This window comes from Passer domesticus, chromosome 9 (genome assembly GCF_036417665.1).
Source record: "Passer domesticus isolate bPasDom1 chromosome 9, bPasDom1.hap1, whole genome shotgun sequence".
NCBI lineage: Eukaryota > Metazoa > Chordata > Aves > Passeriformes > Passeridae > Passer > Passer domesticus.
In genome coordinates, this window is record NC_087482.1 from 46321009 (window position 1) to 46348882 (window position 27874).

General features: G+C 43.4%; 1 protein-coding gene and 1 long non-coding RNA gene across 7 annotated transcripts in view; one reads left to right on the forward strand and one right to left on the reverse strand.

Annotated features, from left to right (window-relative positions):
* The window catches only part of LOC135308271 (uncharacterized), a 32054-nt gene extending 4901 nt beyond the window's left edge, over positions 1-27153 (reverse strand). The window contains exons 1-5 of one of the 3 annotated variants that reach the window (XR_010368791.1): positions 21964-27153; positions 10486-15410; positions 6783-6990; positions 5661-5867; positions 4500-4556 (exon numbers count right to left, since the gene is read on the reverse strand). This is a non-coding gene — a long non-coding RNA (uncharacterized LOC135308271). Of the gene's footprint in view, positions 1-1666; positions 4557-5660; positions 5868-6782; positions 6991-10485; positions 15411-21963 lie in introns of those variants that run through there. The other 2 variants (XR_010368792.1, XR_010368793.1) reach the window with 2 other exon arrangements.
* On the forward strand, positions 3761-13325 carry TRH (thyrotropin releasing hormone). Of its 4 annotated transcripts, none has more exons than XM_064433200.1 (4): positions 3761-8770; positions 10715-10828; positions 11690-11891; positions 12751-13325. In XM_064433200.1, the coding sequence occupies exons 2-4, from the start codon at positions 10766-10768 to the stop codon at positions 13323-13325; spliced, it is 840 nt and encodes a 279-aa protein (XP_064289270.1). In that variant the 5' UTR covers positions 3761-8770; positions 10715-10765. The 4 variants fall into 4 exon arrangements, with proteins under 4 accessions (XP_064289270.1, XP_064289273.1, XP_064289274.1 ...); XM_064433203.1 differs by lacking the exon at positions 3761-8770 and adding an exon at positions 10558-10686 and having other exon boundaries at positions 10776-10828; XM_064433204.1 differs by lacking the exon at positions 3761-8770 and adding an exon at positions 10558-10686 and having other exon boundaries at positions 10776-10828; positions 11696-11891.
* Positions 27154-27874: the final 721 nt, after the last annotated feature.

Genomic DNA, 27874 nt, shown 5'->3' on the forward strand with positions numbered 1-27874 from the left:
CCAAATTTTGACCCTTCTTGATACATCTGATTAGTATGCTGAATTAAATCAACTAGGGCTGAGAAGTCCCTACAATTTATGCAAACATAAATTTGGAGCAGTGTGGATAGGAAGAAAGAGGAATGAGAGTGTCTTTTCAGTGATTGTGTGCAATTAGATCTGATTGTGGTTTACAGTGACACAGGTGAGAGGTCTAACACTAGCTGCCCCAATTCTACTCTCAGTACCTCCAGCTGGGTGACTGTGCTCCAACTCTTGCACCACCAATTCGATCTAAAACTAGTGAGTTCTTTGAATGAAGAAAAATATCAGAAAATTATCACCAACTGCTGCTTAATTTCAGGGTCACCAACTGAGTATTTTAGTTTTCTCCCCAGTCTTTCTGCCCCCCTAAAGGCAGTTCTTCCCTGTGACAGATGCCCAAAGAAAAAAGGCTCCCCTGCTGAAGATCCCTGGTGGAAGCATACATGTCACCTGGCCTAACGACTCAGACTTCTTTCTTTGCTCTTCAGTGGCTAAATTAGGAAGTCAGAGTGTTCTTGTTTCCAAGTCTCATATGAGATGCGAGACTTAATTTAAAGACATCTTGTTCAGTCAGAAGCATCTAAATTGTCATTGATTGTTTTTCCATTGTTGGATATGTAAGTCTCTTTAAAAACAAACTGTTTGTTATTTGTGCTCTGTTCCCATTGCTAGACAGGCTACAGGGTTTGTGTTAATATTACTGGGATAAGACAAATACAAGTTTGAACAAGTCAAGCCTAAACTCTTACACTCCTGAGTACCAGGAGAATTGCCACTTGAGACAGTTGTTCAGGCACAGTCGTGTTAATTAGAAACATCTGCAATGATCCTGGAGAAAATCACATCTGGTTGGAAAATTTCCACCATCATTTGGATGCTGAAAATTCAATAACACAAGAACAATATTACTTTATACCAGTTAAAGATAATAGCATGGCTATAGCTCCCCTTTGGTTCACTGAGCTCTGAACAGCACAGCAGCACCTGCAGGTACAACTCTCTAAGCAGTGTTAGGGAAATGTCCCTGTCTGACCATCCAGGAGCCACTCTGGCATTCACATTTGCACCACCTGAGCTGGGACTGAGGCCCCTTTGCAGTTTCTACTCCCTCTCAAAGACCAGTTTTCCTTACCTGGCTCAGACATGAATATATTTTCTGAAGTAGATAAACATTAAATAAGCAAAGATCTTTTAGCAACCTCCAGCAATATCAAGTAAGATGACACAATATCATTTACTTATTTAACTTAATCTTTTCTCTTGGGTTCCTAGGAGATAACACTTAAATTCTGCTACAGTCACAAACTTACTCTACATCTATACAATTTAAAGGGTTGAAGTTGATTCACATGCTATAGTAGGGCTCTGTTTCTGCTCTCACAGAAAAAGAGGACAGTACCTGGTACCTAGAAGCTGCCACTGTTCCATATGTTGTCAGATCTTCAAAGGACTAAAGCAACCAAGACAACAACTACTTGAGCAAACCTGGCAACTTCCTTTGTGTTTAAATGGGAACGACAGCCCTTTGAAAATGTCACCACTTAACTGTAAATTCACTGTCATTACATTGGTTTTAATTTTTTTGTGTTGTCAATTTGTCAGGCAGCTGAGAACTCTAAGAACGGAAGTTAGTGCAGAAGAAAAAATAAGTTCTGTTAGTTCTGTTAGTGTAGAACTAATAATCAATAAAAGCACAAGTAGTTGTAAAAGGTCAATTTTATTACCCTGGTGTTGTCTTAGGGATAATTTGTTATCCAAATGACAGTGGTAATATGTTTGTAAGTACAGCTAGTGATCAAAGGCATTACCTACTTATCAGGCAATCCGTGGCATTTTAATAATTTGCCCAAGCAATAAAACCTAAGTTTCATTTTCTCAACATGAACAGCAGAAGCTCAAAATTAATCACAGATTATTGTTGGGATCATCCAGAAAGTATTTTAAAAACTGTCTGTCAGCTTCTTTGTCTTGATAAGCTATTTCAAATGTCAAAATACTGGGTCATATTTTTGAATAAAAGCTATAAAATACAATGTTATGAAAGATTTAACTTTGTATTTTCCATGATGGTCTCTGAATTACTCATGGAAATGCAGGACTGAAAGCAACTTCCAAGAGGTATTTTTTTTTACTTTTTCTAGTTGCTTTACTTTTGTTATATTTTCTAGATGTGTAAGCATTTGCTAGGGTACCTATAGATCATCACAGAGGAAATTTAACAAAAGGATTGCTTTTATTAATGTTCTTTTTTCATCCTTTAGAAGTAATTCCTGTATTCTCTTGTACCACATTCAAGGAAGACTATCACCAGCCATTCCAGGAGTGCATTCTAGGATTCTATCACACCATTTAGGTGTCAACATAGAACATTTTGAATCTGATAGCAGCTTCCACAAGGAAAGAAAGAAATCTGGAGGAGAAAACTGTTTATTAGAGGCATCAGCAGTTTGTAGAAAGAATCCTGTGAAATTGCTGATATTTAATATATGTATGACATACAATTGTCGTTTTTGTCACAACTGACCACACCAAAGCTTCACTAGAGTCCAATTAAACATGAGTTTTCTCTTCACCATTTTCTTTACTGAAATTTGCATGCCATGCCCACTGGGCTTGGTGAAGTCTACTTGCTCCCTAGGAAAAACCCCAAAAAACTATAAATAACAATTTTTACTTCTCTTGTCATTTGTGACTTTTAAAGCATATCACAAGCTTCAAAACTCTCTCTATCATATCACTATGGACAGGGAACACAAAACTCAAGATATTTAAGCGCTTACTTAATTCCAGTTACCACCTATGAAAAGTCGGACTCTGATTTTACCTACAGTTGGATTTTTGCCTCAATGAGTGACTGACAATCACAGAGCAATTCAATGTAAGAGACAGAAACAAAATCAGCTAGTTCTCAGATTCCATTCTAACCAAATAACGTTGTGGTCTCCCAGCTTGGTGCTTATGAAAATACAACACACATGCTGTAGTTTGCATCAGCAAACCATTCTCCAGTTACTTTTAAATGTATCTTTGTTCATGTTCTGGCTTAGCTGAAAACACCCAGGGGAAGAGAATGACCCAAAACCTGAGAGGCATATAGACTTTGTGTCTCACAGTCTTCTCAGCAGAAGCAGGTGTTAAATGATTCAAGGAACTTTTACTCCAGTGCTACGTGTTCATTCACTCAGCCTCCCCTGGGATGCACAGAATCTGCCAGCTGGACTGATGTGAAGAGAAATCCACGAGAAGATCACAGAAGTCATTTCTAAAAATCAATACTACTCCTGGTCTCAGCAGATACCTCACTGACCCCATGTGTGCCTTTATTGCCCCATAAAGAACAATGTCCAGTGTTTGTTCAATAATTACAATTCCTGCCCCCAAAATGGCATCTGAATACCTATTGATTCTCACTTTATTCTCTTTGCTCGTAAACAAACCCATTAAGCACCCGTTGAAGAGTCTGTTGTTATTACAATGACTATGCAAGTTATAAAGGTGCAAATTAGATAAAGGTCATTGTTGTTATGTAGCTCATAGTACAATATGAAAATTGTCTTCAGCAACTGGTTGTGGAGACCTTCCTCCCCCTCCAAGTCTCGCAGCTGCACACCAAGCTCCATCTAAATGACTGTGCACAATGGGCAAGGGAGCAGTTCTATACTGAGTACTCCATAAACTTCCTTCATATTAATCAGTTAATTCACACAATACACCAAAGAAAGGACTCCCAACCTACTGTGCTCTACACAAGGACTCGTGGTAGCATATCAGATCTCTGGTGGCTTCTGTGTTTAGTCAAGTACGGGCAGTAGCACTTCCCAGTTGACTTCCAGCACACCTCTGGTGCCACAAATCCATATATTTGCTACAGTGAAGGCTTGGATTCTAAGTAAGAGGTTCCAGTTCACTGGTATTATTGGTAATGGTTCCAAGTGACAGGAATAAAAATTCCTGTAGCCATGTGCCCTGCAGACACAGTGAGACTAATGGACAATACCAGAAACAGTAAACTGTGTCATTAATATTTGCTAAGACGTTCCTATAAATGGCCTGTGCTGGAATCAGACAGCAAAACTTGAATGTACGTCTTTATCCTGGTAATGGCAAGCGACTAGCTTTCTTATAAGCCTTCTCTTACACAAGGGAGAAAATCCATGCCAGGATAAAATTTCTGTCTTCTTTCTTTCACATCCTTTTGCAACACTGCAGCAAAGCTTACAAATCAACTTCAACCTGGTCCTGATTAGCTTTATGCTGACTTACAGCTACCCAAACTCTTGAAATATCATATTTATGGCCAACACAACTGAAATGATTACTCCACCCTCTCACTTCATCATTTCATACACCTCCAGAAGCATGTGTAGATGTATGATAGGTGTAGGTGCACATGGACGTGTATGCATATACATCTAGGTTTCATTTTAACTCTCTTGGGAAGACAGTTTCAGATTTTACTTCACCATAGTACTTACGACAACAGGATTCTGATCTTCACTGTTGCTGTGCTACAGGACTCTTAAAATCAGTAGCTGAAAAGATAAAATGTCTAATCTTACTGCAGGAACACGGTCAGCAAATTTAAGCCCTCACGAAATGAGTAGACCAAATAACTTAATAACTATTAAGAAAGACAAAGGTACTAGAAAAAAAGGCAGGAACAGTTCATTAGTAAAATCCAGCATAGCACACATTCATCATCTCAGGCAGACAGGAACATCTGAGAAGAAGGAGCAATACCTGAACTGTTACCTATTTCAACCAGATCAGCTGACATGACTGGCACCAGAAGTTAATTTGGTTAGTTAAACCGGATTCCTGTTCAAAATCCCTCTCTATGTCTGATTCCAGGATGCTCCTCCAGTAGAAGAGCTGTTCTTAGGTGTTGTGTATAGGTAGGCATAAACACATTTGCCTTGCTGAGGGGGTCCTACCATGGGCCCATTTCCCTTTCTTAGCACATGAACACAGACAAGTTAAGGGTAAATTACATTTGTGCTGCATCCTTAAAGCCAGGCTTGATCTCACTTTACAGAATAATTTTAAATGAACAGCTGTCTTTTACAACAGCCAAAGGCAACAATAAGATATACATATCTTTAATTTTAAAAGCTGCAATAGAAATATATCGGTTTTGAGAGGATGATGTTCTACAGTGAAGTTCCAGGGACAGTTCTGGAACTTTTTCATTCTGCTTTTACATCCTCTTCTTACTTGTGCTCTCCGATTCCCAAACACTGGGGATGCACCATCTGTGTCAAGCCTTCAGGAGCTTTGGAGCCTTTACCTGACAACTGAACCAGCCAGGACTGGCAGGCAGACTATCCAAATATGCTCTGTGCTGATTGCTCCTAGTGAACTGGACAGGAGTACTGGCTGCAAGCTGAGGATTATGGACTTCAAAATTAAACCAGCACTTTCAACACTTGGTGCCAAACACTAAATTTCTTAGTAACTCTACCTCACAAATTTCCACCTCTTCACACCAAATTATAGCTTCTCTGTCATAATTAGTATGTCTTAGCAGTGAGTATAAGGGACAGGCACAGAGCAAACATATCACCATGTCACTTTGTTAATTTCTATGGAAGTAGTGATCTTCTATCTACAACAATCCAATTGACTTTGCAATTTACCTGACAGTGTGACTCAGACTTGTTTCTGAAAATTAAGCTGAATGTTTTCTATCATTCCAAATCAAATTTCCCAAAATCTATTCTTGCTATATGATGAAACTTGCCCCAGTTCAAACATAGTATTTTGGCAAGGTGAACTGAGCTGTAAATTTTCTTCATCTGATGACCATTGGAAGTGAACAAGATCTTGAATCTTGTCATCAGTAGCTGTGAAAAAACAACAGCTGGAAGTTTTGTTGGTGCTTGGAGGCATAGTACCATGCTTTTTTCATTTAGTGACATTATTTGTTTTGAAAGATCCTGGACTGTAGCTGAAAAAAGGATCAGGGCACAGAATTATTCTTTCTGACGATGGCAATTTTCTTCTCCAGTCACAGGGTTCACTTGACTAGAAAACTATAGAAATGATTCTGCATAAACATTGTGGAGATAATTACAAAATAAAGAATCACTACAATGAATCTATTGAGATCTTTAATTCCAAACTGCCACCATCCCAGAAAGAATAAACTGTGAGTTAGTCTGACTCTTAAGTATACAATTAAGCCTGTCAAGTTTTGGCTGCATAATATGCTGTTTAATATTGAAAAATCTGTCAGTAAACCAATATGTGGCATTAATGCCATAGTGCTTTGGGTTTGCTTCCTCATGGAACAATAAAACTATTTAGCCGAGACAAGCAATGCGTTATTTATACACCTTTTGGCAACAGTTTTAATGATATGTGGGATACTGCCCTTTCCTTCTAATATAATAGTTCCCTTTTTGGATTGAAATTGATGAAGGGAGCTGTGTATGTGTTCCATGTGGAATTTACTCAGTAATTCTATTAACGACTTCCTCACAAAGAAATAAATGTTCTCAATCTCCTTCAATACTCATCCTACTCATTATTTAAAACAGAAGGCCTAATCTCTCCATATATTAAGTTTCCTCAAAGGGTTTTCTATTAGTTTCAATGAATTCAAAAAATTGGGCTTCAACCCTTTTATGTTTGCAAAACTATGAAACTCTGGGCCTTACAGTCAGAGCAGAAAGTTTTGCTATTTCCAGAATTTTTGAGAAGGAGGTGTCAATTGAAGGTTACACAGCCTTCAAAAGGAATCCTCTACACATCCTTACCATGTTCAGGTCGTGCTTCAAGTGCCATTCAACATCAGCCAGCAGAGCTTCTGATAATTTCACCAAATTCTCCAGGCCAAATCCTTCACCTGGCTCTAACTGAAGCTCACCCCCAAAACGGCCTCAGAGCTCACATCACAAACAAGTGTTTACCAGTACAGACTCTTGCTCTAGACAACACAAGAAGTACCATGGTAGGGGCTCAGACCTGGAAGAAACAGAACATGATAGACGAGTTACCTTCATTTCCCTTCCTAGATTTTATATTCACAGCTAATGAAAATGAATAGGAAAGCTGTCCTTATTATTCCTCAAGGGTTTTGGTTTTGTGATGACTTGCAGCAAAACCAGCTGAGCTATGATAAGCTGATCTGCTGCCCACAGTGAAGCCCCCCTGGCTGAGTATGTCTACAAAAAGGGATCACTTTTGCTAATACTAGTGGTGACCACAGTAGGCTGCATTTCAGAAAACTTCCTTCATGTGTCATTACATCCACTCAGTACTGTCTAGGTCCATTTACTTAGCAAATGAATTTTGGGGACTAGCAGATAGAAGTTGCTTGGAACCCTGCCTCCAGTAATGATTAATATTTAATACAAGGTTTGTAGATTAGGTATAATATCTTCTATTGTCATGAAAAGATGACAGTTCTGGGAGATCACAAGTCCTTTTTCAGTTCTAAGAGGAGAGACAAACTTTCAGATATGAATGCATTTCCTCAGGCCTAAGAAAGGTTTGTACTCCTGAAGGCTTGCCTCCCTTGTAAAACTATATTATGGGTCTAATAATAAACCATCTAAAGATCATTGTGGCTGTACACACTCTGGCACTCTGATGTCATTAAAATCAAAATGAAGAAAAGCTGGAATTATGCCTCTCACAAAAATACAATACAATCCTCCTCCAGGCAAACTATTTGCCTCTTCTTATGCAGGAAAGATCATGTGAAGAAGGTCACATGGAAAGAAAAAATTACTGAAAACCATCTCCCTAATTTTCTGCCTGAGTAGTTCAATCAAGGAACACACTGGGAGGAGTGATATAAAAAACTGTGCTTTTACATTTTCCAGAGAAAACAAAAGAGCTGATTTGATGCTCATTTCTGTTAGCAAACAAGTAATTCCTAATTCATAGCACTGTTAACAAGAGGAAGTTCAGAGAGAACAGCTTAGATTTGCAGTCATTGCAAGAAATACAATTCAGGAAATACCCAAGAGGTTAAAGTTATTTAAAGAGATTAGAAGATAGAAACTACAGTCCTAGTGACAGCGTACAGTTAATAAAAATTAATGGGATGCCTTAAGTATTCAGTGGAGGTCTTTCTCATTCTTGCACACAGAAGTAATGTCATGTAGCTAACCTTTTAAATGAGAAAGATGTGTGTCTTGTGAGGCTCTACCAGAAACCAAACCTGTTTTCTATAAAGGAATGCTAAATGAACAGATTCTAGTTTCACTTCCTAATTCTAAAACTACAGATCTGTGACAAAGGGCAAACCACTTAAAATTCACCATCTCCTAGTGAAACTGGTAACAAATGCAATGAGCCATTAATTCCAAACAAAAGTATTTTTTATTCCTATAGGTAAAAAAAGCAGTTCCCATATATTACAGGATTACTGGAGGGATGACCATACTAAAAATGAGCAATGTACTTCAGTTACTTATCTCCAACAGTGACAAAAGCAAGACAGTCAAAGTAAGATGTAGAAAAATTTGCCAAGGAGAACTTTCTCCCTGACTTCACGATGCCATGGTTGACTAACTGCACAAAACGTGTGTCTATATTCTTTAAAACAGAGATGAGTGTGGGGCTAGCAGCAGATTTTCTCATTATTCCCCTTTGAGATCATTTTAGGGACCAGCTCTGTGCCCAGTGACAGCCCCAGTGCGAAGGCCCCGTTGCTGTGAACACCAGCACTGAGCTGGACAAGTGCTCAGCACAAGTGGAGGCACCAGTGGTGACCAGTGGACTCTGGTGACGCGTGGTGAGTGACAGCAGTCAGCAACACATGCAACATGCAAGCTGGAGAGGGGAGCAGCACAGACCTCAGTCCTCACAGATCACTGTATGGGTCTGACTCTGCTTTTGGAGGAGTTGTCTGCCTCCCAGTTTCTTCATTTAGAAGCCCCTTGAGAAGCTGGGGTGCCCTTGAGAATGTTTAAAAGAAAATTTAGGAACTTCCTCAACAGAGCTGACACAAAAGATCAAGGAATTTGCACTTGTGATAAAATACAGCAGTTGGACAAGGGATTGAGGATCACAGTGATACTAAAATGCTGTGTTTATGCATGAAATGTGGTTGTTCAACATCTCTGTGCAATTCTAAAACCTACCACAGACTTAGATGTGGACTGGGAGCCAAACCCTGTGCTGACACAAGCTCTGAGCAAGTCTGGGGTGTCAATGCAGTTGTCACAAGACAAAAAAGTATAGCTTGGAAAACTCTGGATTTGAGAAAACAAACTCTCCCTCCTACCCATGAATTCATCTGAGTGCCATGAGTAACTGTGCAGTGAGGGGGAGGAAAGAACATTTACATTTATAAAACAAACCTCCAGAAATCTTTTAAATAGAAAAATCACCTGTAGGAAAAATTAAACTGAAAAAAATGTAGCCGGAAAAAAGAAAATCAGAATTCTAAAAGAAAGGATATCATAACAAAATCAGTTTTCCAGCTGTGAAATAGAAAAAGGACATTTTTCATTAAAAACCCCAACTCTTTGAGGTGCTGAATTTTAAGTTTCTTCCGTTAAACAAAGCATTAAAACTCTACTAAATGAGTCCAAAATAAGATAAAATAAGTCTGAGCAAAGAGGCAAAGCTGGCCAGACTGGAAGTCCTGGGCATTGCACTATGAATATAATTTTGCACCTGCTGAGGAGCTTTACATGGGGATGTAATTATAACACAGTACTTCACACATGTTCTCTAAAAGTAAGCTCAAAAATGTCAAGAAGCAGATTTTAAGGAGAATGAAACCAGGCAGTTTCCCATTTCATCAATGCCTGCTTTCATTTATAGGGCAATGCAGTAACTGTTTAAACTCAGGTGTCATACCTGAGAGACCTTATGGAGTTACTACACCTAGGAAATACCAAGGAGTTGTCCAGCCTGTATGAGCAGTACTGTGTGGAGCAGTATCTTATGTAGACAGCAGGTTAAAGACAGGGAGTCTTATTTCAAGTTACAATAGTATAATGCTTTTTGAAGCACATAGCAGCAACATAAACATATTTTAATATTTAATGCTATGCACTTCATATTCTAAAATACTTTTTGTGGAAGCCTAAGCTAAAAAAATATGGAACTATGAGCCAGAAACTGTATAGTGTCATCGGAATAAGAACCCAGGGTATACACTTATTTAAATTTAATCCATTACATTTTTGCCATTGTCTTTCTTCCCTAGCCTAATTAATTACCTACCTCTCTGCTTTTACTCCAAAACACTTGCTTAATAGAGGACAAACAAGCTTAGTTTTGTTAAGCAAAGAAAACCTCCTTTTCTTTATGCTGAGTTACATAAAGTTCAACATAATCTCTTTAGAGAATGGGAAAATAACTGTTTCTGGGAGCCGAGCATGGATATATGGAGGCCAGCAGATAACTGTGAATCTTAAAATGCATTCAAAATGCAGCTTTCTGAGAGCAGTAAAAAAAAACAACCAAAAAACCCCCCCATCACATCCCCTAAATTACCTCAGAGCTGTTTGCATAAAGGGTCCAGAGGCAGTACGCTATAAGTACAGAGACGTGAGCCGTGCAGAGAGCACACAGCAACGCTTCTGTTGGACACTCTGTGTGCCTGCAGCAGCAAAAGGGCAACTGAAGCTCAGGTGCACAAACAGCTTTAAAGGACTTGGCAGATGCATCAAGCAAAAATCTGAAACTACAAATCAGGTAATTTATCAAATAATTTCCTTTTTAGCAGATTTTACCTTTCTGTCTAAAGATTGCTCTGAGTCAAATTGCCTATGTGATGTTCTTAGGACTGTTACTCAAGGATTTTATCAGAACTGACAAAGACCTGCTAATAAAAAAGGTAATGAACTCATTCTCTATTTGGGAAATTTGTAGGACTTCATAAAATTGGGCATTTCTTTTACATTCTGAAGATATAAATATAAATGACTGCTATACTAGTATTAAAGATATATTCCATTCTACTGAAGGAACTCTGCTTACTGTAAAATAAATCCCTAAGCATGTTAGGAATTCAGTGCTAGCTAGAAGAAATAGGAAAACACTTGGTATCTGGGCAAGAGGTAATAGAGGATACCATTATTATTACGTCTCCGAAAAAAATATAAGATACTTCCCTCATTTCTTTCCATGCAAGAAATCTCCCTGCCACACAGAGCATAGCTGTCTTCTTAGCCTGATGAATACCCAGGCACACAGCTACTTTGAATGTATAGAAAAAGATAGCAAAAAACTAGTGGATCATTTAGGTTTGGCTTTAATTAAAGGTGGAATGGAAGTGCTGCTAATCTCAGTATAATTTTAAAATTAACTCTTAGCAAAGGGAATTGCCTGATGAAGGCAGCAGATATAGATGTCTATACCTTGTGCATACAGAGTTCAAGGGAGAAATTATGTTTGCCTCTTGTCAGAAGGCAGAGTAAAATCACTGTTTTTCAGAATCACCCGTGTCTCAGGAAGTTAATATCATATTTATTGAGCCAGAAAAATTAACAACTACCTGGTTTTGATTATGAAGAATTTAGATGTTTTGAAGGATAAAAAACAAACTGAGAGGTTAGTAACAGAAATGAGGAAAGACCCTGAGACTTCAGTCCCTGCAGCAGTGCCATATTTGTTTTTCAGTGTCTGGAAATATTGCTGTTATTGCTAGGTTTGCTTGCTCCATCGTCCTCCCCTGTTGTTCTCTGTCCAATGGAAGTTGCAGGAACCCACAATGACATCCATCCAGCTGCCACTGCTACTCCTCTGCTTGACCTCGTGTGGTGTTTGCTTCAATGGGGGACATCTCCTTCCAGAGGAGAGTGAGAACATGGGAAAAAGTCCCCTGGATCACATCCTTCAGAGATCTGAAAGCCTCATTCTTCAGTCTGTCCTCAAGAAAGCTGAAGAGATTAATAAAGGTATATATCTCACTGGGTACACCCATTTGGTGATGGCATCGTACTTGACTGAGATCATTAGATCCAATGTATGATTTCCAGGTCTTAATGTTCATACTTATCACTGGAACTAAAGGGAAGAGAAGGATAAGAGGGCTGCAGCAATACACTGACAGTTCTTCACAGATGCTTTTTTCTCTAAGATCTCTTTGCCCAGGAAAGGCTGTACTAAGGCTGTACTATCACTAAGCAGCTGCTGCACAATAAAAAGGTAGAAGCCTGTCACAGAAAACCTGCTTGTTCAGCAGGTATTTCCCTAGGGAAGCTCTAAGAGGTCCCATGAAGCACATTCTGCAGCTGTGGACTCTACACCTAATGTAAATTCGAGGTGGGGGTGCTGCCATTCACCTACTGCCTTGATCCACTGGTTTCTACTCCCCAACAGAGGCGGGCTTTTTCCACAGATGGGAATGCTCCAGTGTCTGCACCTCCCACCTTGTAGATGCTCTGCTACCAGTAGTCACAGCAGGGGAAGATCAGACTCAGGGATTGCAAGAAACAGCACAGAGGTACCTGCCAGCAAACAGGAGCACTGGGCCCTTCCAGAGTGGAAGACGAGCTGGCCACAAGCACCCACAGGAAAAGCCATTCTCCCTCTTCACATCAATGCTGAGAATTGGTTGTGTTGATCCAAGCACTGAAATATTAAAAAGAGCCTAAGAATGAGTAAGAGATACCAATTGTGTTATGACTGGTAGCTGGAAATACTGAGTTGGGTTTCAAAAAGCAGCAGATTATGATCCTGCTCCACAAATTCCCATTACAACTTCCTTAGGGAGGATTATGGTGTTTTATTAACCTTATTCTTTTCCTTGGACAGACTCAAATGCCCCTCTGCTACAACGGCTTTCCAAAAGACAACACCCTGGGGAAAAGTACCTAAGTAACCTGGAAAAGAGACAGCATCCTGGAAAAAGAGATGTTGAGGAAGAGACATCTTATGGAGGCATTCAGAAGAGGCAGCATCCCGGAAAAAGGGAGATGGAAGATGACCTTGATGTCTATCTGGGGTTGAAAAGGCAAAAGCCTTCCAGCAGAAAGTCACTGTTGGATCAGTTTGCTTACAGTCCTAGGGCACAGCTAACTTACATGAATGAGTTATCCAAAACAGAACATCCAGGCAGAAGATATCCAATGTACAAGCACCAGCGTCCTAGCAAAAGAGGCTGGAATTATGAGGTAGATGTATATGATGAGAAACGCCAGCATCCTGGAAAAAGGCACTGGAATTCTGACAGCTCAGATGACACAGGTCCCTGCAATTTTCAGGAGTCACTCACTTGTCACAAAGGCAGCTTGTTGCTTGATTTAATAGATGTTAGCAGAGACAGGGTAGAAGAAAAGCGTCAGCACCCAGGAAAGAGATCAGCATGGGAAAGTGAAACAGAGGAATGAGAAAATAATTGTGTAGCACTTTCATTTGGTGAAATAAATTGCCAGATCACCAAAACATCCAGTTCACTCCTTTCTGGCTTCCTGCTGCTGACCTCTGCACCTACCTTTCAGTGTGTTAATGCTCCCATCCAAGTTAATGGCTTTGTCACACACTTAAAGCAAAGGAACTAAAGGACCCATCTGAATGGAACAGGCAAGTACTGAGAATCTTCAATTCCCCCACTTTAGGAAGAGTGCTCATTTTCTTAGGAGTCCAGACCCCAGAATAATCTGACTGTGTGTTCCTAAATAAAATAAAACAGGCTCTTAAATTTCTGTTCTGATGCTACTGAAGCAGAATAATTATATGGTTTCCTCTCACATCAGTGAAATCAGTAAATAGTGAGGAAGAAAAAAGAACATATGCCAATTGTTTCAAAATTAAATAGAACAGGTTTTCAGTTCTAAATGATAACATTCTGGACACCTGAGTCCTTGTACACTACAATCTGTCTAGACAGTAAGCACTATAGAGAGACAGGAACAGTTTCAACTGGAGCAAAATAAATGAGTGACTTCATAGTCTTTCTTGAAACTGGCACAGGAAAACCCTCTTCACCTAAGAGGTTACAGAGTGCAAACTGTTAATGCATCCCTGAACATCTCAAGCACACATTGTGACCCCCCTGACTGTGTACAGCCCACACAAGAACTCCCACCCTGGTGTGCCCACACTTCAGTCATGCCACTTGAAATCATGTCTTCTCCTTAGGCATTTAATAATAAAGCAAGAAGAGATCCTTCCCTTGCAGTGAGGATTTCTGATTTCTTTCCTCTCAAAGAAATGCTTTTCCTTTCTGTGGTCAGACTTCCAAAAGTGTTTATTTGATATGAATTATTCAATAAACAATAATAGTCAACTCTGGTGTCCTTATTGGTTGTGCAAACACGCTGCAATAGTGTGAAAAATATACAACCAACTCAAGCTAAATAAAATAAAATCAAAGGGTATTTTTCTATGTACAATCTCCTTGCATGCTGGTGGTCAGCACATGCTGAAGTGGAAGGATGATGGAGTCCCTTTTAAAATCTTCCACCTGTATGACACACATAATTATCCATCAGGGTGAAACTCACATCAATTGTGTCACCCACTTCACAGGGACCTTGACAAGAAGCTGATTTCCTGTTTGTGGGTCTAAAAAATAGATTTACTGATTTTTGCAATTAATACGCAGTTACTGAGCACACTGTGTTACTCATATCACATCTTGTACATTCAAAGAGGTTACAGCATGTCAATATTTTGCTAGAATGTTATTTTTATGAGCAAATGAGTATATTTTCCATAAACATTCATCCAATATCATCGAGACACATTAGCTGACTTGGAATTCCTCCTCAATTACAAAAGTCAGCTTTGCAGAAATCAGTTTAGCTACCCTGAAGAAAAATAATTAATCATCTCCCAAGTTTCACGGAAGTTAAATCCTCACAGGCTTAACTCTTAACGTGGTCTATCAAACAATTTCTAACTTTGGAGGTAATATGATGTTCAGTATGTGACAATGGACAGACATCATCTATTGACAGGGGGTTTCTAACAAAAAAGCGCTGAAGAAACCCTTAGAGAAGATATGTGGAGACATTCCATATACTTCAACTTCCTTCAGCACATTTTCTGTATATGATGCTTTTTAAAATGTTTTATTTGCATTTTATCAGGGAAAAACCGATTTCCCTGAAGAATACCATTTCATATACCACTTTTGGCAGTGAACAAATGCTTCTTAAACCTTGGGAAACCTACTTGCTATGAAATCTTCAAAATAAGTGAAAAACACAAAATAAAAAATATCAACTGGGTAAACATGGGTGACAGCAAGGATTATATATTTCAAAAGTTCCTTTTTGTTTTTTAACTCACTCCAGTATTTCAAATTGTCTGATTCTTGTTTTAACCAAAAGGACATTTTTCTCCCAGTATCTGCATGAAAATTTCATCTCTATTTATTAATTTCTTCCTGTTTCCTGCGGTGTTGCAGACATACTAACAGGCAAGTACACTCTTTCTCCTACAGACATCATTCTCAGAGCATTGACTACCTGTTGTAGCGACCTGGTTCTAAGGAAACGCAGCACGACGGCCCAATGCTCTTGGCCGCTCGGGCTAAGGACACGCAGACATCAATGTGATAGACGGTCCAAAGGCCCTTTATTGGTTTTCTCCTCGGTATATATACCCTTGGTCCTTCCCCTACCTTTGGGGTCTGACTTTTACCTTATATGGTTAGTAAGGGGACTGGGTGGAGGCCGTGTTAGTGGGGGGTTACAACATTCTTGAGGGGATTACAACATTCTTGGCCTCTTGTCCTGCGGCTATCCTTATCTCTGGGAGTCAGGTGAGGGAGGCCCTATCAGGTTTCCGTGACAGCCCGAAATCTTCCGACCGCCTGTCCCTATTCTCTCTGCCACATCTCCCCCCCCTTCTCCCACAAATGGATGAGGTAGTTGTCTACATGCTGATATGAGGTATCTAAGGTTGTTGCTTGACAAGGAAAGGGGATTTGGGGTTCCTGAGTTAGTTTTTCTGCCTGGCAAGTTCTTTCTCGGGTTCTTGCGTCCGGCAGCGTTCCCTGTTGAACTTCTTGTTGAATTCACAGCATCGGATGTCTGCCTAAGAGCAGGATGTTGGTCCGTTCCAAGCGGGTCCGGACGAATGAGACTAGCTTGTTCAGTAGGCACGGTCCGAACGTGACGGCTAGAAGCAGGATTGCTAACGGACCTATTAGGGAAGAAATTAGAGTGGTTAGCCATGGTGATTGATTGAACCAGGATTCGAACCAGCTTTGTTGGTCGTCTCTGTCTCTCTGTCTCTGAGCCAGTCTGTTTCGGAGTTCTGCCATGGAGTCTCTGACGACTCCTGTGTGGTCTGCGTAGAAACAGCATTCCTCCTTTAAGGCGGCGCACAGGCTTCCTTGTTGCATGAGTAGGAGGTCCAGTCCTCGCCTGTTCTGCAGGACCACCTCTGAAAGTGAGGAAACTGATTTCTCTAGAAAGGATATGGATTTCTCTATTCTCTGTAGATCCTCGTCGACGGTCCTCTGCAGCTGGGACAAACCTTGGTGATGGGTCGCCAAGGCTGCGACTCCCGTTGCTGTTCTTGCCGCTCCTAGGCCGAGCAACATTGCGATTGTTATGCCTGTTATTATTTCTCTCTTGTGGAGTCGGCTGGGTTCTCCGAGGAGTTGGTACACCTCCTCGTCTGAGTGATACAGGATCCTGGGAACGATCAAGACTTGGACACAGAAGTCTGTTGAGTCATTGAATTTGTCTAGAAACACACAGGGACTCACTCCGGATCTTTGGCAAACCCACATGCCCGATGCGGATGGGACTACCCACTTTTTTCTCCTGTCGGGTTTGACTACTTTGGTGCACACGTTGCCTTCCCGCCTAGCTAGGGCTGCATTTCCAAAGCATCTCCCCCTCCCCGTGACCTGACTCAGGGTGATTCCTTTGCGGGGAGTGTCCCATCTGCATTGGTGAGGGGCGTCTGCTGAGGAATATGTGAAAGGGGTATCTAAGGCGACTCCTTCGTAAAAGGGTGGTTTGACATCGTAACATAGCCAACAGGAATTGGTTAGGTTAGGGTTGGATTCGTTTAGGGATAGGAAGGTAGCTTCTAACATGCGAAGGATTGGGTCTGAATCCGACTTAGCTAAGCGGTGTGTCTGAATGGTTCTCGCTAGGCCTGTCTGGGTATTCGCGACTCTTGTAGGTAAGGTTTTGGGGTAGGTCGTGTTTTTCCCTTTCTGCACGCTTTTGATTGCTTTGTTTGGTCCGACCGCTCGGGGTACTGACGGTATGAGCCTGATAATCTGCACGTTTACTCACTCGTTTGTCCCGTGAAGGACTACTGTCTACATTTTTCCGAAGGCCCAACTGGGGTCTCTGGGCTGCAAGACTGTCATGTTGTACCTAATACATTTCTGGATTTTTGGGAGTTTGTGACTGTTTCGATGGGTGCTTTCGTGATGGAAGAGTGGTGTTTTGCAGCCTTTTGGCGCCCAAGTGAACTGTAAGAATCTGTCGGGTTCCTGTGGGTCCCACCCCGGCCCTGTCGGTCTGGTGTCTGTGACTATTGTTTCACAACCGTAGTGTCCGCAATATCCCCACCCCGGGCGATTACAGTAACTTTTTCCGGGGTTTGAGGCTGGGCACCAATAGGATAGGTATGTGTTTTTGGCATATGGGGAATGAGGGTCTGGCTTTGGTCGTCCCGGGAACAGGTCTGTAATGCGAAGTATGAAGGATGGGGCGTCTGGTGTAATGACGTGTCTGAGCACCTTGTCATTGGTGAGGTGCCGTATGACCCACCGGAATGGCTGATGGGGATAGTACTGTGAGCTGGCTTGCCCCCTGGCTACTAGCCCCAGCAGCAACATTACCCAGAGATACCCTTGATGACTGGATCTCGCCCGTGCCGGTCCTTCGGGTGCTGTCTGGCGGTTCGGTGGTCTGTCTCTCTCCTCCGGAACGCGAGTGTGCACGTCTCGCGGACGTCCCTCGATCATGTCCTGCAAACAGAGACTCGCCATTCTCATTAGCGTCACCCTGCTCCTTTTGGAGATCTGGTTTATAGTCGGACTGTCCACCAAACCTTGTGGTAGCACTCTCCACTGGAAGCGCAGATTTGGCCGCTTACCGTTCGGAAACACAACGGAAAAGGCGAATCGTTCTTTGTCCTCAGGGTGCAAGGGTATGGAAAAGAAACAGTCTTTGATGTCCAGCACTGCGCATGGCTGTCCCTCGGGTATGGCTGAGTTTGCGGGTATCAGGGTCTGAACTGGACCCTTGGGTTGAATTGTCTTATTCACTTCTCTTAGGTCGTGGATGAGGCGATAGCCTTCCCCTGACCTTTTGGGGATCACGAATACAGGGGTATTCCATGGGCTAGTGGTCGGTTCTATGTGACCCTTTTGTAACTCACGATCGACCAATTCTAATAAGGCTGCCACTCGAGGCTCAGATAGGGGCCACTGCTCGACCCATATGGGGTCTGATGATTTCCAAGTTATTTTGATTGGCAGCGCTGGGTGTATGGCAGTGGCCCTCATTATAAATTTGTGATCCTGACTCCTAACATAGCAAGGACGTCCCTTCCCAACAGGGGTGGAGAATTCTGCAGGATGTATGGATAGACTGCTACTGTTTTTTCTGGCCCCTCTTTTGTGTGAAGCGTTATAGCTACCAGCTGGGTGCTCTTCCACGCTCGGGATTGTCCCCCCACTCCGTTCACTGGTGGGACTTCTTTAATTTGCCAATGTCTGGGCCAACTTGCTAGGGGAAAAACCGTGCAGTCTGACCCCGTGTCCGCCCAAAACTGAAGCCCTATGACGTGGGGGTCTAGGCTGTTATAAAGGCGACATGCCGCCCACACCTTTGAAGGCTCCTTCCCTATTTTCATGGCCAAGGCCACCCAGGGGCCCCGCTCTGGGGCACTCCCTGCTGGCCCTGCGGCATCGGCGTGGTTTGTGGCTGTGGCGGATGCGAAAGTACCGCTGGTGGTGCTGGGCAGCTCTGCCATTGTATTGCTGGCAGGGGTGTGGTACTGACTGCTCCCTGTGACGGCATAGGGTAAGAGGGTCCCCTGTCCCCCCGGGGATTGGCATAGGTGGGCCGTCTCATATTCATTGCGGGAGGAGGCCGAATATGGCCCGTGTGGCTCCTCCCTCTCCCGTTTCCCCGGGGCCTAGACCTGCAATCCCTGGCCACGTGACCCTTCCTCCCACAGCTCCAGCAAATCCCCCCTGTACGTGTCTGGAGCGATGGTGCTGCTAGAGGAGGTTGTGTTGGGTGAGGACAGCTTGCTGCGACATGGCCTGCCTGGCCACATTTAAAGCAAGCCATGACACTGGTTAGGGTATTGACGGCTGCCTGAATAGGTGTCAGCTGTTCCTCCCTTACCACGTGTTTTATCATTCCAGCTAGGTTGGTTCCGGCTGGCAGGGAACGCAGGATCTCTTTGGTGACTGAGTTACACTGCTGGCGAAGGCAGTCGGTCACCACTGATTCTATGGCTGCTACGGGTATTGTGGAGGAATCCAGGGCTGTTTTCAGCCGGTCCACGAAATGTGTGAAGCTTTCACTCTCTCCCTGTTGGATGGTAGACCAAGGTGCTGGTCTGGTTACCACCCCCGAGGCTGCCTTTATAGCCTGTCTGGCTGCCCTAGTTGTTGCTCTGACCTCCTCAGCCCGTAGCTGTGCTGCTTGCTGCTGTGGTGTAGCTACGTCGTCATGCCTCCCCAGCAACCTGGCTAAACTCGAGCCATGAAGTTGTTGCCCCTCGCCCGATGCCTGGGCTAAAGCTGTTGTACAATTGTCTGTCCATTCTTGCTTAAATACAATCATACCCGCCGCGTCAAATATCATACGAGCGATTTGTCTAATGTCGAAGGGAAGTAAATCGTCATTGCTAAAAAGCCCGTCTATTAAAGTAGTAACCACTGCTGAGTTGATCCCTTTTTCTGAAATTGCTTTCGCTATTGTCTGAACCTCTTTTACGTTTATTGGTGTATACGTTCGCTGCTGATTTCCCTGGGCCCCTGTAACTCTGACTGGGTAAGCATGAACGCTGGTCATATCCACCCAATCTGCACATGCTATCTTTATTTTGCTCCAGTCTGTAAGCTTATGTTGTGTTTGCTTCCCGGTTTTATTGAAAGCTTTATTCGGTTTCGCTTGAAACCGCGTTAATTCTGCCCTCTCGGCTTCCGAGTCACAGTCTGACTCGGTAAGCTCGGTTGAGCTGACTGAGGAGCTCTCACTGGTCTCCGAGCCGGAAGTTGAATGCCAGTACGCTTCCGGTCTGCTCCGCGTTTTCCCGCGGCTCCGCCCCCGCTCCTCCCCTCGGGGGTGGAGTCGCGCCTCCCCTCGCGAGCGGTGTCGCTCTCGTTCCTCCCCTCGTGGGCGGTGTCGCTCCGCTTCTCGGGGGGGGCGCCGCTCTCGCCCCCCGTGAGTTTCCTGCCCCCTGCGGGGCGGGGTCTCCCCCTTATACGGTGGCGCCGCTGGGCGCGGCTCCCGTTCGGGTGTCCGCCCCCCCGCACTGCCCCGCGCATGCGCGGTGGCGCTCCTTCTCGGCTCCGTGCCGTTCCCGCCGGTGGGCGGCTGGCCCCGCCCCTCTCCCGCGTGGCCCGCGCCATTTTCAAACCCGTATGGCGGCGGCGCGGCTCTGGCGCCGGGTGCCCCGTTCGCCGCCGGCACGGCGTTGCCGGATTCCGCGGCCGCGATACTCTCCGCGCGGCGCGCGTCCGCCATTAAACCTTCCCAGAACGAACGCGAGTCCTGTTCCGCCGTCAGCGTCCCCGAATCGGCGGTTCGCGGTGGGGGGAGGGGAGGGGGCAGCGGCTCCGCGACCCCGGCGGGCTCCTCGGGCGGGCCGGGGCCGGGCGCACTCCGCGGGGGGTTCAAGGGGTCCCGCAAGGTGGGCTGTGGGGCCGGGGAGTCCCGCGGGCACTGCGGAGGGGTCAGGGGGTCCCCCCGGGGCGCCGGGTGGTCGCGACCCGGGCTCGCGTCCGCGCGCGGGTTCGGGCGGGGAACGCCCGCCTCCCGCGTGTTGCCCCCCCCCTCCGGGCTGTTTCCCGGGGCCGTTTGGGTCGCAGCCACGCTCCCGATTTTTGGGGTTGCTAACAGCATGGTCTTCGCTGCTTCCCATGCCTCCTGCTGTTCTGAGGCCTTTTTTAAGGCTTCCTCTGCTTTAGCCCACGCCTTAAGACATTTCCCACTGCCTGTAACCTTTAAATCCTCGGCTAAAGCGAGTGTACATCTCTCCCACACCTCTGAATTTAATATGTCTATGGGACGAGTTATCGTCCTTAGCTCTTGGAGCTTATTAATAGCAAGCTGAAAATGCTTGAAGTCACATCTAATACCCCATTGTAAATTAAAATAACTCACGACTCGGGCTACAGCTTCCATGAGGCTGAGGCGGTCCCCACGCGACTCGGGCCACGACTTCCGCGAGACTGGCGGTCCTACAAGACTCTGGTCACAACTTCTGCAAGGTTGCGGCGGTCCTCGTAAAACTCAGGCCACAGCTTGTATGGGGCTATGGCGGTTCCAATTCAAACTCAGGCCACAGCTTGTATGAGGCTGTGGCGGTTTCCGGAGGCGTCCCTCCTCGCTGTGGTGGAGTCCAGGACCCCCCGCAGCCGCTGGCCTTGTCCAGGAGACTCCCGATCCCGGGTTCTGTTTCTTTTGTGTTCCCGGGCTTTCGGCACCACTTGTTGTAGCGACCTGGTTCTAAGGAAACGCAGCACGACGGCCCAATGCTCTTGGCCGCTCGGGCTAAGGACACGCAGACATCAATGTGATAGACGGTCCAAAGGCCCTTTATTGGTTTTCTCCTCGGTATATATACCCTTGGTCCTTCCCCTACCTTTGGGGTCTGACTTTTACCTTATATGGTTAGTAAGGGGACTGGGTGGAGGCCGTGTTAGTGGGGGGTTACAACATTCTTGAGGGGATTACAACATTCTTGGCCTCTTGTCCTGCGGCTATCCTTATCTCTGGGAGTCAGGTGAGGGAGGCCCTATCAGGTTTCCGTGACAGCCCGAAATCTTCCGACCGCCTGTCCCTATTCTCTCTGCCACACTACCACAGTGGATTTCACTCTTTTGTGACTATGAAGCACACACAAGTACAAGTTCAAAGTTAAGTATTTGTCAGATTTATCTACACCTTAAAAGCTTTTTGGCTCTGGAGTTTGGCTAAGAAACCAAGCAGAAAATATACAGCTTTTGTCCTGTAATGCTATGCTTCTTTGAATAGTAAATATAGTGCAATATCTTAGCAATATGAACAACTTAGATACATATATACTGTTCAATTATAACATAAGAATTAGTCAATTGCACATCTCTCTCTCATCATCTTATTTATATTGTATACCTTCCCCTCACTGTCACTTTTTATTAGAACTTAAGAGAATAGCCATGCAAACATCCACAAGTAACTAGCTTTGCTCTGTCACTCACACTGTGACAACTGCAGAACCAGCCCTTACAGTTGCACTGTTCCCAGAGGAAGTGCACTGTCTGTCTGTCAGACAGGCTGGGGCTCTTCAGGAATGAGAACAAACCAGCAGCAGACTTGGTCCAAAGGTCATGGAAGTCAGTAGCAAAATCTGCAGAATCTGAATTAAATCCACAGAGCAAAGCTGTGCAATGGCTCTAATATGGCAGCATAGCCACGCAAAATCTTATTTCTAGCTTTAATTGAGACTAAAGCCACCTTGCACAGATGAGTTCTTTGTTGATTCCATTGCAGTTTCATATATCTGGGTATTATTACCAGTTACTGAGACATAAGGGATCTTGATTCATAAAGCACAGGTTTTATAAGTGTCTTCAAAATGAGTTTTGTTTTTAATGGGTGGAGAAGCTGGTTCATGTGAACCAGCTGTGTAATTAACATTCCCTGCAACTATTTTCAACATCTCTCAGCATCACCGTTCAATGTCCCCTCCCACACACTTATAAGCCTTGACCTCTTTACTGACCCACTGTAATTAGCACGGGCTGAGTGTTTCCAAGGGACATGTGGCCCCAACAAACACGTTTATTACTACTTATAATAGCTCATTAGTTGAAGAAAGTTTGAAAACAGCATCATAACCACAGCTGAAGTAGAGTCACTGCTTGCCTGGTAACTCACTCAGTTAACATTAAAAGGTCAGCTGCAACTTTAAAGCATCAGTCAGGTCAGGACATCGTTATAAAAAAAAATATGATTGAAAGAAGTCAAGTAGAGAATGCAAGAGGGATGAGACTGTGAGGTCTAGATTGTACAGAGACATGACACAAAAAATTAAGACACGGAAATCCTTTTGATACTAGGAAATGGGTATGTGGATTATCAGCATTGAAGTGCAGAAGCCTCTCTTCCCCTTATGATAAGAACAGCATGAACACCCCTGCAGGGTAATGAGGAAAGATTGGACACAGAGACCTTCAATAAAATCAGATGGGAAACTCCTTGAAAAAAATGAGCTGATGTACCTGCCTTAAGACTACTTTTACACTTGTGTGAAGACATTCATGCTTTGTTTTCTTGATGAAACCAATACAGCTTAAAAGTACTAAGAAGGAAGCCAAGGAAAGAACATTTGTCAGCTACCAGCCAATTCACCTTGACTGCTTCCACGAGATGGAAGGAACACTGGCTGAAGGAGTGTTAGCAGATCATAAATTGTAGTGGTATGCTAGAGCAGGATACCCATTTCTGGTAGACTTGGGGCATTCAGATACCAATACAATGGAATGATCCCAGCCAAAGGATGAAACCACTCTTGAACTTTTTTCAGACACTCTGGTTTGAACTGACAGCCAGTGGTCCAGACAAGACAGCAGTATGTCACAGAAGGATTGACTGAAGGAACACCTTCCTTACTTACAGCTAACATTTCCTCACTTTCTTCCGGTTCATATGCATTGGAAAGAGGGGGAATCTGGACATCATAGATTGCACGAATACTCCTACAAAATGGAATGCAGGTAAACAAGGATTCAATAGCTAGTTCATTGCCATCTTCTCTCTATAATGGATGTCATTAATAGGCAGCACAGACTGATCGGTATAGGGAAAAATGTTAGATTATGACTCAGAAAACTAGGGGAAGTGATCTGAAGAGTTTGCCTGAAATAGGATTGCTGATTTAAAGTAATTTTCACAGAGGAGCATATGTTTCCACCATGAATTCCCTCTTGATTTTGAAGCTGGTACTGTGTGGGGTGTCTGAAGAAGCTTTGTGAAAAAAGAAGAGGAAGAGGAGAAAAGTCTAGACAAATGAAAAATATAGTAAGAATTTATGAAAGGTTCTCTGAGCCAAAAAAGTAAAGACAAAAAGCAATCTCTTTGGACAAGCAAGCGGTGTTGAAAAAGAGAGCAATGACAAACCTACCAAAAAAAAAAAAATCATAAATCATTCCCTATCAAATACCAGCGGGTAGGGGTATTCTACTTATTGCTTTTAGACATGATGTCTTCAAGAAGGGCATCACTTGCTGCACAAGTCTGTAGACAAAAGAGAAGATGAGAGGCTAGAAGAGACAGCACCCAAATGTGGAGTACTTGACATTTGAAATGAGCCCTGAGTGGAATCCAAGCATCGTGGTGCATGGCTCTTACAGAGTAATCCATTAAATTAAATGCAAATGCAAAGGAATTACAAATCTTCCCACCTCTCCTCTTTATAATTCACCTACTTTATGTAAATGCTGCCACTCCATGGCACTCTGGACCAATATGACATTATTCAGCAGTGTTAAGGGACCAATCAAACTTGAGATGATGACTGGCTTGCAGGTAACAAAGCAGTTAATGAACAAATCAGATAAAAGAGGCACAACGAGTAGTCAGCTGCCACTCTTACAAACCATGAGGCTGTCAGTTTAGATTGATGAGACTGCAAACACAGTAAAAATCATGGATTTGGCATGGAAATGTAGCTTCTATCCTGTCTACACAGACTAATTAAACAGATTCGTTATATATCAAAATGTTTAGTATAAGCAACTTGAGTATATTGAATATATGAGCTTTGGTAAAATGAACAGCAACATGAAAATATTTTAGTTCTCTGAACAAAATGAAAAATACAGGAAATCAGATCCACCTAAACAAACAAACAAAAACAAATCCTCTGATAAATTAAAGATCATTTACATTGTAAGATGAGTTTTGTACTACCCATTTCAATGTTAGGAAATTTGAAATGAATTTTTAGAAAATCTATCATTAAATTATAAAATTGAATTCAAGCAAATTTACAAAACTGCATTAAATTAAGTGACCATTTCGTGTAGGGAATGTTTACAAAGAACATTCTGATTTTCCCAAGAACAGTCTGATTTTTCACTCTGCTTACACTCTGTTTAGAGAGTCTATATTGAACTCAATGCTGTTAAATTTCAGGTATTTTAAACCTTTTTTTCACTATGTTTGTGAAAAACATTCCACTTGAATACCCTGAGAAGTAGACAGGTAGCTTTTGCATTTACCTCTCCTGTGCTGAGGTCAGATTCCATTATTAAACATTCCAAATAGTACTGAAGGTATTACAAGAAGTCAAAGAACACAGATGACCCCAACTGGAACATATTTCTGATTGAGCTGTGCCATGGCTATGGGGCCAACTGGGTCCCCCTTCTGTATTCCGAAATTCAGCCCACTGAAATTTCTCCTCTTGGACATCAGTAGCAATTACCAATTTAGCAACAGACCAGGTCCTAAAATTCACAGTTAAGAGTTATCACAACTCACAAACATATTTTACCACTTACTTTCTCACTGTTTGCAAAGCACCTTGACTGCGGCAGAGGAGGAGTTACCTAATAGAAGTGGGGGTTTGTCATCTGAGCTTTCATATCCCACCAGCAGGATGGGCCACACAGGTCTGACTTTGCTGCTGGAGTGAGTCCTTCTGTGCTACTGCTTGTTTGCATTCATTCTCTGTGAGACATTACTGATACAAATGCAGTCCCCAAGAGAACCTGTAGAATTGCAGTTATGGAGGGTCTTGACAGCTGGCCTACAGGTAAAGCTTTGTTAATAGAAGAAATAACAATTGATGATTTTCAAGTGTATCCATAGCAAAGAAAAACACAAGGCCATCAGCATAGAAACAGATTAGAAAAGATACATGAACATTTTTGTATGCTAAGCTACGTGCATAAGTAGATGTGTATACGTACCTTATTAAATTTCTGTAAAACTTTTGCCAATTATATTAACGTTAATTGCTTTACACCAATAAATATAATAAGTTATTGTGATGCAGTTAATGACTTAAGATCATGCTTTTTTGAAAGTATATAAGCTAGAAAACACGCAGAATTTTTTATTCTTGAACCCTGATCACGTGTGTGTATGTCACGTCCAACCCAACGATAACATGCAGTAAGGTTTAATTTGTGTCCAAATACCTCTTCTTATTGCAACTAGCTGGATGGAGACAAATTAATTTTTGAAGCACTGTAAACTGAATTGCTTTAGACTGATCTGGATGTTTTCACTTTGTGAACACTCTCTGTATGGGGAAGTGTGAGAGACTGACCAAATAACAGCAGCCAGTCTTTTTGTTTATACCAGCACAAAACTAGATCATGCTCAACACCTGTTAAGGGACACAGAAACTCAAATTTCTCTTTGGAAGCAAACTGATACCATTCCACACATCACTGCATCTGGCCTAACTTTGTAGTATCAGTTCTCTAATTGACTCTGAGATATTCCCAGTAAGTCTAATACCCACATAAAGACCCAAATCATACTGAGCAGGTGCAGTCACTTAATAGGGAACAAACAAAGTGGAAGGGATAAAGTCCACTTATATTCAGAGACAGGCAAACAAATGGCATTTTTCTTTAAAAATGTTGAATGAAATTTCTCTTTGCAAAAGGGATTGACACTACACGGTGTTTTATCAGTACTTGAAAAAGATTCATTTGGTGAGATGTGTTCTCAAATCTGTGGCCATGTAGAACATGCAAAGGAGCACAAATAACTGAAGATACAATGAAATGTTTGATTTCTTGTGTGCACCCAAGCACGCCACCATCCTCCTGACAACTCACTGCAGACAGTCCTCGCTGCATGGCTTGTATCCCAACAGGAGGCTACCAGGCTTCAATTGTTCTCTTTACCACTTTAATTAGCCTTTAACACTTTGTTTTTGAAAAAAGAGCAGTTACTGAAGCTGTGGAGAGACAGGGTTGAAGAAAGAGCTTGCTGTTCTGTAGAGCCCCGCTCTTTGCTGCACACCTGAGAGGACGGACTGCCCGGGGCAGCAGGCACACGGGCAGGAGAAGAGCCCTTACAGCAGAGGCGTGCCAAACGCGGCCGCGGCCCGGGCTGCTCTGCCACGGGCTCCGTGTGCCATCTAGTGACCGCCACGGCTCCCGCCCTTCACCCGCCCGTGTCTGCCCGCTCCCTACACACTGGTGACGAACCACGCACCTGGAACAGGGATCAGAAAACTGAAACACCAACAGAAACCCCCCTAAGGGCTTTGTGCCTACAGGGATCGTGCGGTTCTTCTAGAGACGCGTACCGCTGTAGCGTTCTTTCACCGCTCGGTGAGTGTAACTCACTGGCCGCAACTGGGGGCAAAAGGAACAACAAAGGCAGCTGTGGCACTCGGTGGCACAGGTATGGCTCACCGCCAGGAACCTGCCCGGCTCCAGCAAATCCAGGGCATGACACCACAGCAGGTGAATCCTCCGAGACACCGACCCTCAGGCTCGTTCTCTTCCTCCCCACCCCATCACGATCCGTGCTGAGAAGGTTTTAAAGGGCTTAATATGGAGGGTAGAAGAGCAGGGCATAATGAGACAAAGCCCACTTTTAATGGACAGGACTCAAGTGTAAATAGCATTGCCACGTAAGAAAACTTCTGCCTCCAAGAGCTTGTAATCCTAACGCACGACGCCGAAGTGTGGTTACACAGTCCTATTGTTTCTGTTTGACTGGGAGTGTGTGAGAGAAGGGACTGCTGCCAGCTGAGACTA